General features: G+C 33.5%; 1 protein-coding gene and 1 long non-coding RNA gene across 2 annotated transcripts in view; both read left to right on the forward strand.

The window, feature by feature from the left end:
- Positions 1-2,137: 2,137 nt before the first annotated feature.
- Positions 2,138-2,978, forward strand: LOC135953288 (uncharacterized). The gene is made up of 3 exons (XR_010576204.1): positions 2,138-2,278; positions 2,350-2,436; positions 2,514-2,978. It is a non-coding gene; the product is annotated as an uncharacterized LOC135953288 (long non-coding RNA).
- A 2,055-nt stretch (positions 2,979-5,033) lies between these two features.
- ICA69 (islet cell autoantigen 1-like protein) overlaps positions 5,034-12,686 on the forward strand; it is a 67,679-nt gene continuing 60,026 nt past the window's right edge. The window contains exon 1 of the mRNA XM_065503855.1: positions 5,034-5,671. Coding sequence (XP_065359927.1) covers positions 5,090-5,671 — 582 coding nt within the window. The 5' untranslated portion in view covers positions 5,034-5,089. The remainder of the gene's footprint in view (positions 5,672-12,686) is intronic.

The following is a 12,686-nucleotide window of genomic DNA, read 5'->3' on the forward strand; positions in this document are numbered from 1 at the left end:
ATACACAAACAATATGAGAAAAGTTCTCTCAAATATGATAAGGGAGCTAGAATCACACGTTTTATCCCAGGACAAGAAGTTTTTAAGAGAAATTTCGTATTGAGTAATTTTAGTAAAAATCTAAATGCGAAATTTTGTAAGAAATTCTCTAAATGTAGAGTAACAAGAGTCCTGGGAAACAACATGTATGAGCTAGAGACACTAAATGGAAAATCTCTTGGAGTTTATCATGCCAAAGATATCCGACAGTAGTGTCAGAAAGAAAAAGGACAGTATCAAATGGTTTGAAGTAATGGGAATGTATGCAATATTAGGATTAGTTTAGTTTTACTCACATGTGCAATATTTTTTTTTATTTCACTAGATTATAAGCTGAATTTGTCCTTTTATGTTGATTATTTTTCTATTTTTACACCATTCTGTCTGTCCCATTCGTGTCTTGGCTGTGATAAATTTTTTTTTACATTCCATTCATACACCATGTTAGGTACCATAAGTGTCTTAGCTGTGATATTAGTATAAGTTCAAATTATACTAGAAAATGTGTAACACAAGACCTGTGATGAAATCTGTTGTCTCTCCTGTTTGTGTCTTATAGGGATGAATTTATGGGCTGTGCAATCTAGGTTAGCTATCGATGTTATAGGAATCCATTCTTCAGTGATGTTTGACCTGAAAATAAGAAGATATTTTTACAAAGTAAATGCTTATTTTATTTTGGTTCGATATGAAAATACTTCCCGTAACAATTAAATAAAGTATAGTTGATGAAACCTCTGAACTTTTTATTAATAAAAAGAATTCAGAGATTCTCACTAGTTCTGGACACAAAGTTGAAGATCGGTGGAAAAATTAATAGAGGCGTAACCCAATTGTTTTATTTTGCCTTATGGGCGTTCGTTTAAAAGCACACTGGTGTGCACTACTGATTAAAGATCAGTAACAAGAAATTTAGTTTTAGATTGTTTGTTAAGGGTTGCCTCTACGATTTCTTTCCACCAAGAAAGAATTTCGGGAGAGTGCTGTGTGTCCAGGGAAACTAGTAAAAGCGTATCAACTAGTCACATGAAGAGTTACGCGGTTCCTAGTAGATGAAAAAGAACATTACTGTATGTTTGGAGAATAACAATGTACTTACCAATAATTGCCCGGCTAACTTTGAAGTAGGCTGAGACCCTTAATCTCAAGGCCATGAGAATTCCCCACGTTGGGCATTTTAAGGCAAATATGGATTCGCACACCGTCTCCTCTGGCTGATGTCAGCGAACCCGGAGTTTTGTTGCGATGGTGGAAATGGTTATTGTTTGCCTTCGGGTTGTAGGTTTTCTTTTGGTGGTGTGAATTGTTCGCTGGGTATCTGTATTGTTGTGGGTTAGAAGATATCAGGAAATATTGAGATAATTGAACAATATAATTAAGGGTACTTACCGGAGTTTTGTTAGCGGAGGTCGGGAATCCAGACTCTGGAGGCCTTAACTGAGGAGTGGTGTCTCGTCGTGTTTATCTGAACTGTCCCAGGAGTTCTGTTGCTAGTGGTTGTGTTCCTGTCGTTTGGTTTGTTATTAATGTGGATGTTGTGATTAGTTGGTATTCCTTGTGAATTGTGTTGTTTTTGTTGTGGAAAGTATTCATTCATTCTGTGGTGTTTATTTTGATGTAAATTATTGATTTTTATTTCTTTTAATGTTTCTTGTTTGTATTGTTTATATTTTTTTTAGCTTGTTTATATGATTGTAGTGTTTCGTGTTGTTAATGTCTAGCTGTCAAAAAAGTTTTTATTTGCAGACTGGAAATCATTAGGTAGGGTTGTATTTTTTAGTAGTTTTTAGTATGGTAAAGCTACCAGATGTAATGGTCATGAGGCGAAATATTTCCAAATTAAGAGAAAATTAATTTTCTCTCTAGATTTGGAAAATGCAAGGCCATCGGAAAAGTACATTGACCTTCTTTTATATGTTATTTCGTGTACTTGTGTGTTGTGTATTTGTTATGTTATTAACCGGTATATGTTTTTTTTATTATAGTATTTGTTTTTTTTTATTTGTTATTGCAATTGATTTGCACTGAGGACTTAGCGTAGCTTCAATATACTTAGAATATTTAATATTAAAGTGGCAGACGTTTAGTCAAGTTCATTTTACGAACAAATTTGAGTTCAGATTGTGAATAATATTATTAAAGGAAAATAATATCAATCTTTTGATTTTTGTGTTTCTGAAATTAAACATACAATTTGGAATAGGAATATTGAAAATATTTCAAGAAAATTATTAAACAAGTAAGTTTATAGCGTGAACATAGTTCTGCTTAAATGAGCATTTGCTTAAAGAATATTTTGAAATTCAACAGATTTGTGAAGAGTAAAGATAAACAGTGATTGGACCAGAACTGATTCTTGGAACCATCTTAGAGTCATCAACGGGTAGTGCAGAACCAGTAAGATGTTTAATTTACATGTATATATTTTAAAATATGCATATAAGGTAACGTTTTCTTTATTTAATTTTCATTAGATTTTTATAAAGTGGCAGCACAACCAATATATTACAAACTGGGTGACCCTAGGTTGGAAAAAGCTTTCATTGTGCAGAAGTAAAAGCTCTGTACAAGAAGTAAAAGCTCTCTCCAAGAATTTGTATTTAGCAAGAGTCTGAACCCAAGAAAATAAGTCTTAACTGTGGAGGGAACGGAAATCCCAGTTGGAAATTTTAGAAGAAAAGGGAGGCAAACGTATTGTTCTCAGTGGCTGTAGGGATTAGGTTAAAGTTAGGAATTACTTTTAGGGGATCTTGGAAAATTATATTTTAAACCTATTAGATTAAGTTTTGAAACTATTAGGGCGTTATTTGTAAAAAGGATCCATCGAGATATTTATAAATTAGTTTACCGATAACAAAAACAAACCAGAGAAATATTTAGGTTTTGCGAAATAAATCTGTCCTTCAACGAGCTCTTTTAGGGATAGGAATAATATTCGGGAAAATTTAGTACTACAGGCTTAAATGATAAGCCAATTACAAATCAAGTTTGATCCTTTAAATTAGTTTTTTTTTTGTAAAACAGTTAGAATCATAGATTTAATTTAGATCTTAGTTTTTTTTTTTTATTGATAATTTTAGTTTTTTATTGATAAATTGAATAATAAGAACAATTTCATCTAAAAACCATAGTAATTTGCTTCCAAAAACCATAATTTGAGACAAGAATAATTTGTTTTACAATAATCAGGAAAACGGAAACGGAAATAGAATAAAAATAAATACAATATATAAAAGCCACCTTAGTATTAAGTTATTGTAATGTAGTTTTGTTAATATTTAATAAATAATGTTTTGGTAAATTTTAAATATTGGTTTTCAGTCGTCTTGGTTCGAGATGGTCAAAAAGGTATAAAAGGGTAAGTTGTTGGTAAACCTAATCAGAAAAAAGGGGTCATATGAACTTAATGTGATGACATAGGTTGGGACTAGGGCAACGACGAGTCTGGGTGTCACATCTGTCCCAGGGTATTAGTGTTTCAAGTTGGTGTACTGTAGGGTGTTTTAATGTCCGTGCATTTTGTATTCTTTTGTAGTGTTCTTTTGTTTACTTTTTATTTTTGTTTTATTGTGCGAAGCAGATATGTGGTGAGGGTTCCGGTGGACCACCCCTGTATAAAGATTTTTGAGCTAGTCAGCGACCCACATACATGACCAAGAGGAGGTTTCGTAACACTCTATATATAAAAAATAACAGAATTCGCCTGTATTTATTATTCCAATTCTCCACTGCTGTCACCAAAGTAAATTAATAAAGTACAAGGCGAATTCATATAAGGTGTACTCATCCCTACAACAAATACAACAATACAAAACAACATACATTTTGTTTTTGCTTTTTACCCAATCTGTCAAAAAACACAAGTAAGGCGAATTCAATATTAAAGTGGAATTTAACAAAAAACTGGAGTAATATATATTTTTATTGCTTCATTTTATGTGGAGGATGTTAAAATGTTCAATGATGAGTTCAAACGCGTGGAGAAACAGAAGAAATTGAATATAAAACAACAGAAAAAAGTGGACGCATTAAAAACACACAAATACAAACACACACATATATATGGCGCGCACCAACACGAACATAAATTTTGACAGTTTGGATAAAACAGCTGATGATCAGCTGGGCTAATGAGAACACCTTATATGAATTCGCCTTGATAAAGTAGCGACAGTACTACAACAAATACAACATTTACAAAAACCACAAGCAATTTTGTTTTTGGTTTAAGGTCTGAGCTGTCAAAGTTGCCTGTTGTTGTTTTTGTTTTTGGGCTTGTTGTATTTTTCGCCACAACAACCACAAGTGAATTGACAGTTCAGACCAAAGGAAAAAAAATAGTCAGCTGTTCAAGGCGTATTTAACAAGGTGACAGCAGTGGCGAATTGAAATAAATACAGGCGAATTCACTTATTTTTTATATATAGAGTTTGACATACGGACGTACGGGCGAATATTTTTTATATATGTAGTTTGACATTTGTGCGTGCTATTTCTATAATCAGCTGTGCTGCCGATGGCACCTTATTAAATGCACCTTGCAGCTGTTCTACTGAGTCTACCAAGGTGTATTTAATAAGGTGCCATCGGCAGCACAGCTGATTATAGAAATAGCACGCACAAATGTCAATCTACATATATAAAAAATATCCGCCCGTACGCCCGTATGTCAAACTCTATATATAAAAAATAAGTGAATTCGCCTATATTTATTTCAATTCGCCACTGCTGTCACCTTGTTAAATACGCCTTGGAGTCTACTTTATTAATTTACTTTGGCTGTCACCAAGGCGTATTTAACAAGGTGACAGCAGTGGCGAATTGAAATAAATACAGGCGAATTCAGTTATTTTTTATATATAGAGTTTGACATACGGACGTACGGGCGAATATTTTTTATATATGTAGTTTGACATTTGTGCGTGCTATTTCTATAATCAGCTGTGCTGCCGATGGCACCTTATTAAATGCACCTTGGACAGTAAAAAATAAAGTATACCTTTAAAACATAGCATACTTATCAGCATAAAAGAAAAGTTAAAATTTAAATATGTTAAAATCTGAAATGCAGCATCAATTTTGGATTACCAAGAAAACCGTCCAAAGAAAACTTGGTTCTAAGGAAGACGAACATATAATATCTTCTGATGCGGATCTGGATGCCAAAATTGAGGTTTTTAAATCAATATCTGCGACTAGTATAGAGTTGTCAAAAATAATTGATCAATATCAAGAAAGACTTTGCATATTGTCGCAAGAAGAAAGTGTGTTTGGTCGGTTCCTGAAGGAAGCTGGCAAAAGAAGTAAAACAACTGGCCAAACTATTACGAACACAGGAAAAGCTGTTTCTTATTGTGGCCAACAGAGAATGTGTGTCCGTGTTCCACTTTTAAGATTGCAACACGAAGTAGACGTTTTTCGTTATCGCGCTGTTACTGATACGCAAAACACTATTACATCTATGGAAAAAGAGCGCACTGAATATAGAGCAGCTCTCGAATGGATGAAATCTGCAAGCACTGAGCTTGATCCAGACACAGGCCGTGGATTGGAAAAATTTCGAACAGCGCAATCTCATGTACGAAATGCTAAACAACTCTTTGATAGTTTGTCAATGGATTCAATTCAAAAGGTATAACAATGAATTAACAGGTCTGAAAAACAGTGATGGGATTTTATCATTTATATTTAGTGCCAAAATTCAACACAAATAAGTTTCATAGGATCAGAAAACATGCCACGTAATTTTATGGTGATTTGTTCATAATTAGGCATAGCTCACATATACATTTTAAAAGAAAACTGTATAATAATCTTCTCGGAGTAGGGTATCATATGGTCGGGTTTGACCGACTACACATTCTTAATTGTTTTGGTACTGAAGTTCTTCTTAAATTCGTTTTGATCTTAAAATATTGTGCTGAATATACATATATCCCTGGTATCTAGCAAACCTTATTTATTTTGAAGTTATAGCTCAATAAATAAACTTGATTATTTTTCATATCTATTTTCGAAATTAATGCATGCCGTTGTGCCACTCAAAATGTAATAGTGCCACAAATCCATTTGTCATTGCATTGTACATGTTATGTTCCCCGAGAGATATTCGAACAGGCATTCATAGTTCTATTCGACCATAGTTTCATTAAAATAAAAAAAAAACATTTTTGTAGGAAGTTTTACTTTTAATTCAGTTAATAAAAATTTATTTTTTAACCCTTTGACGAGAATTTTAAAAATTTTTATTTTTAAAATTACTAAGGAACACTGCAATAACATTCACAATCTTGTGCATTTGTAATGCAAATTCATGGTGTATTTCTGTATATTTTGTTAGTTTAAAGTAAAAATGCTATGCATATACAATGATGCAATTTCTTTTGCACAAGATTGAGAACTCCGCTAATATATATTTTTTTAGTTTTATTTCAACTCATGTGAAAAAATTATTATAATAATAAACTTTACCATGCCAATTAAGAAATTATGGCTTTTTGTTGTTCTTCGTTGTTTTTCTTTTAACTTTACTGCAAAACTTGAAAACAAGGGCATTGATCAAGCTTATATTTACAATTCAGAAGCTGCAAAAACCTTTCCCTTATAAAAATAATAACCTTTTTTCATATATTGCATGCAAAATGTGTATATATACCATAGATGGGGGTAGTGCACTAATTTTGCAGTTTGCACTAATACTTAGTGATAGTGCAAAATTAGTGCAATCATTTTGTTCATATTTAGTGATGAGTTGAAAATTAGCAGCCTCACTAAACATTAGTAATAGTGAGTTAAAAAATTTTGCACTCAAAATTAAATTAGTTGATTTAAAAAAATGAAATCATCAGTTTATTGCAACTTTTTTGTATGCACTAATTTGAGTGCAACTTCAAATTGTACACTAAATTTTTAAGTTCAAAATGGTTTAAGTTTGTTTCTGTACATTAATTTAAAACTTAAGACTAATATTTCATTAAAAATAACAAAAAATATTCAAAATTTTTATTTTTCGAATCTGGATTCAACAATTTCATGACTACTCATTTTTGAAAATTTAGTGATAGTATGTTTAATGCAGCCTTTTTTTGATTGCAGGTTAAAATTTTGCACTAATTAATTGTAGTGCAGATTTTTGCACTAAATCTTCGTTTAGTGATAGTTAAAAAATTATCACTATCACTATTTTTTTTTAGTGCTAGTTAAGAAATAAGCATTATCACTAAAGCTGATAAAAAATAGTGCTAACTAAATTTTTTCCAATTTTAATGAGTGATAGTGCAATGCTGATTTCAATCAACATTTAGTGCACTACCCCCAACTATGATATATACAGTATTGCAGCTTTTCCTTATAAAATAATCAAAGTCTTATATATTATTATACCCTACACCACCATAGTGGGGAGGGTATAATGCGTTTGTGCAGATGTTTGTAACGCCCAAAAATATTAGTCTAACACCCACCTTAAAGTATACCGATCGACTTAGAATCACTTTCTGAGTCGATTAAACGATGTCCGTCCGTCCGTCTGGTCGGCTGGTTGTCCATGTAAACCTTGTACGCAGAGTACAGGTCGCAATTTTCAAGATATTTCGATGAAATTTGGTACATATTATACAAATACAAAAATGTCCTCCCGAAATTGGACTTTATCGGTCATAAATGTTTAATGTATATATGTATCTCCACAAAATCCGCTCCAAATTAGTTTTATATACACAAAATTCATGTCACCAAATTTTGTTACGATCGTTCCATAATTAGTCATAGCTCCCATATAGACCCGCTTCCGAAAAACACTTTAAGGTGCATAAATCGCTTAAAAATTTTGGTACACAGACAAAATTCAACATACTTAACTTTAATATAGACATAAATCACACGACTTAATTTCATGGTGATCGGTCCATAATTGGTCATAGCCCCCATATAAATATATAAATTATTGAAATTTTAAAAGAAAAAAGTTTTTGCTCTTTTACTTAGTGTAGGGTATTATATGGTCGGGCTTGACCGACCATAATTCCTTACTTGTTTTAAAATATATTTATTAAATATAAAATATTTAATTTAAAATTTATTACATTATTACCTACATTATAATAGTAACAACAACTAAACTAAGTCTAATATCCAGGGCAACCAAAAATATGCTCTAAAAAAAGTGTTTTATGCGCATAAAATTTGCACTTAAAAACGAAAAATATGCTATTAAAATATAAAAAATATGCACTTAAAAATAGTTGGTTATTGTTTGATTTCAAAATTTCATTAAAAAAATATACATATATGAAGTAAATAAAATATTGAGCTCATAAATTAAAATTGGTTATTATAGGATTAAATTTCGATTTTAGTGAATTTGGCACTACATGAAAATAGTTTGATTCAATTCATTTTATTATATTTAGCAATAAATTACTATGTGTTTACTTAAGTTTTAAAATTTTTAAACTAAATCTTTGTTTTAGATTTCCGAGTTTCTTAGACAATCTTAATCAATTGATTTGTCTCATCTTTTAAACTGCGTAATACTTCAAACTTTTTTTTGGTAATTAGTGGCATAATATTTTACTTTCTCAATCCATGTGTCCCAATGTTTATAGGATCCCTACTAAGGATGTACCCAATCAATTTCTCGAAATGTTTCTATTCTATATGAAGCTTTAATAACTTTTTTACCATTTAAATAATGTTTCAAAAACTCTATGAATAGCCTGTGTCATTTTATGGTAAAAATTGCAATGGATTTTGGAGCATTCATCATTTGTCTAGATTAATATCTGAATACGGCTTCTAAAATTTAAATATGTTGCTTTTATTTTAAAATATAGTTTTTATTTAAACTTAAAAATGATGTTCACAATTCAATGGTTTAAAAAGGAATGAATAACAAAAGCAAAAATGTTAAATTACATAGTTCCATAAACGAAACATAAATAAAAGGAACAAAAAGAATAGAGACATTCACGTTGTGTGGTTGCCATATTTTCATTACGCCCCCTCAAAGTGGATGTATCTTCATATTAATTTATCTTAAATTCATCTGATCAATACAAAAATTATGTTTAGTTCTAGGTAAGTTCTTAGTAAGAACATCTGCCACCATGTTGTTAGTCGGGCAATACTGCAAAACAATTTCATTTGCCCCAACAACCTCTCGTATATGATGGTATTTTATATCTACGTGTTTACTCCGTCTGTGGTATACGGGGTTAGTCGCCAGCTTCTGTGCTCCTTGGTTATCAATATGAAGAGTTACTGGCTCACCATTGGAATGATCTAATTCCATTAAAAGTCGCCGTAGATAAACTGCCTCTTTCGCAGCTTCAGATGCGGCCATGTATTCTGCCTCAGTACTGCTTAACGCTACAGAATGTTGTTTTCTCGACTCCCACGACACCAAACAGCTGCCGACAAAAAATGAAAAACCAGTATATGACTTTCGATCAGAAATGTCACCACCCCAATCAGCATCGACGTAGCCAGATAATAAACAGTTTCCTGAAGTAGCGAAGTTCAATTTATAGTCCGCTGTACCTGCTAAGTATCTCAATACGTGCTTTACTGCATTCAAATGTTCACGATGTGGATCAGAGTTCCGTTGAGCCAGCTTAGATATTGAGTGTAAAATATCTGGTCGAGTGGTGATGGCCAAATACATCAAAGCGACAATCATGGATTGATATTCCTGCTGATCAACCTTCTCGCAATTATCTGCACACTGTGGTTGATAACCAGCCTCAAGTGGAGTTGAAATCCTTTTGCACTCACTCATGCCATATTTCCTCAACAAATTCTCAATATAATTTGTTTGACCAAATTTTATTGCACCAGTCTCGCCGCACCGATCAATTTCAATACCCAAAAAATGGTGTAATGCCCCTTTGTCTGACACATCAAATTCGCTGCATATTTGAATTTTGACCTCCAACACAATTTGCCTATCAGCACACCCGATAATAATATCGTCTACGTACACGGCTATCAACACTAAATTATCATTAATTTTTCTCTTATACAGGCAAGGGTAAGCTTCAGTCGGTTGAAAACCAAATTTCTTCAATACTGCATCCAATTTGGAGTTCCACTCCCTACCTGACTGCTTCAAGCCATATATTGCCTTATTAAGGCGTAAAACTTTATTAGGGTACCTTTCATTCTTAAAGCACTGTAAATTTCGTCATGCAAATCACTATTCAGATATGCGGTACTTACATCAATTTGATGTAGATGCATTTTATCCTCAACAGCTAGCGCAAATAAAATTCTTATGGTGAAGTGCCTGGCCACAGGGGAAAAAGTTTCCATATAATCAATTCCGTACTGCTGGCTACACCCCTTTGCCACCAAACGAGCCTTATGGCGTTCAACATTACCTTGTTTGTCTCTTTTCAGAGCATACACCCATTTACACGAAATGGCTTTATGGCCATCAGGCAAATCTGACAATGTAAACGTTTTATTTCTCTCCAAAGAAGAAATTTCTGCATTCATAGCTGCTAACCATAAGTCTTTTTCGTTACAGCAAATCGCATCTTCTGTAGTCTGTGGAATTTTCATTTCCACCATGCTATTCAATTCATTAAACTCTTTGCGTGGTCTGCCGGGTTTACCATCCCTGACAAGTTTCGGCCTGCCTCTCCCGATTATTCTTGGTTTTTGTTCAACGTTTTCCTGTAGCTCAGATTGACTATCCTCATCGGCTGTATTAAATTCATCGTCATCATTTTTCACAGTTTCTGCAACAATTTCGACGCTATCAACATTTTCAATCTGTTGTGATTCTGCAACATTTTCTATGTCATCTGTTCTTTCCAAATGCAATGCTAAATAATCGTTATCTTTACAGAGCTGTTGTTGATTTGTATCATCCGCCTTTTTCTCACACACTTTCAAACAATTATCTTCCTCGCAGAATTGTTGTTGGTCACCCGTTTTGTTGTTGTCAAAAATGTTCTCATCAAACAATACATCTTTGTGCTCAATTATACGATGTGTTTTTCCGTCATACAGTCTGTACGCCCTCGCCACCATTGAATAGCCGACCATCATCAGTTGGTCGCCCTTTGGCTCGAACTTTGACTTCTTCGTTTTGTCCAATGCAACCGCAAACGATCCAAACGTACGTAAATGTTTAAATGGTGTTTTGAAATTATTTGCTTTTGTTGGGCATCTGTCACGAATATATGCTGCTGTATTAACAGCTTCTGCCCATAAATTCTGCTGTACGCCAGCATGAAACATCATAGAACGACCCATCTCAACAAGTGTTCTGTTACAGCGCTCAGCAACGCCGTTTTGTTGTGGTGTATACGGCACTGTTAACTGACGTTGTATACCTTGTTCAAAGTAAATTAATAAAGTAGCGACAGTACTACAACAAATACAACATTTACAAAAACCACAAGCAATTTTGTTTTTGGTTTAAGGTCTGAGCTGTCAAAGTTGCCTGTTGTTGTTTTTGCTTTTGGGCTTGTTGTATTTTTCGCCACAACAACCACAAGTGAATTGACATTTCAGACCAAAGTAAAAAAAATAGTCAGCTGTTCTACTGAGTCTACTTTATTAATTTACTTTGACCTTGTTGTTGCAGAAATGTTTCAAACTCACCGTTTACATACTCCCTGCCGTTGTCTGTACGTAACATCACAATTTTTTCGCCTGTTTCATTTTCCACTTGTAGCTTAAATTGTTTAAACTTCTCTAGCGCCTCACTCTTCGCCTTCATAAAATAAACGAAAATTCTTCTCGACTTGTCGTCAATGAAAGTAATAAAGTATTTAGCGCCTCCCAACGATTGTGTTCTAAATGGACCGCACACATCTGAGTGGACCAATTGCAACAGTTTTGTTGAAACGTGATCACTCTCATTAGGAAATGGTAGAACATGTATTTTGCACATCATACATGTTCTGCATGGCCTGTTATCGTTGTTGACATTCACTGCTGTTACTATGCCTGCTTTTCTCAATTCATTCAAACTTGCGTAGTTCAAATGGCCAAACCTGTTGTGCCATAGTTCATTTGAATCAGTCATACCAAACAGCGATTCTGTTGTCTTGTATACTGCAAAAAGGTTGTCTTCCCTTGTAGCACGAAATATAATTGTACCATCTTGTCGTCTGGCTGTTGCTGTGTTTGCATCAAACTTGACCGTTAGGCCCCTGTCGACAACTCTAGTAACAGAAATAAAATTGCCCTGCAACTCGGGAGAATACAGTACATCCTCGAACGTAATATTCATATTATTAATTTTCAAATATACATCACCTTTTCCTGTTGCCGTTATGAATTTGTTGCCTGCTAATACAATTTGTTCGTTGTGCTGCTCGAACTTGCTGAACATACTCTTTTCGTTACACATGTGTGTTGTTGCGCCATTATCGACATACCAAACACTTGGTTTCATTTTACGATCTGCTTCTGCTACTGTAGACAATGCTGTTGTTTTTGTCACCATAGACAAAGCCTGATGTTGTTGATTTTGCTGTTTTTTCTTTTTGTCACATTGGCTGGCAAAATGTCCCGTTACATTACAAATAAAACATTTACCAGTAAAAGTCTTTTTGTTGTTGTAATGTTTTTTCTGTTTTTGCGTAGAACGAACGTTAAAAGCTTGTTGCTGACTGCATGTTTTTTCTTCT

Source organism: Calliphora vicina, chromosome 3, assembly GCF_958450345.1.
Source record: "Calliphora vicina chromosome 3, idCalVici1.1, whole genome shotgun sequence".
Lineage (NCBI taxonomy): Eukaryota > Metazoa > Arthropoda > Insecta > Diptera > Calliphoridae > Calliphora > Calliphora vicina.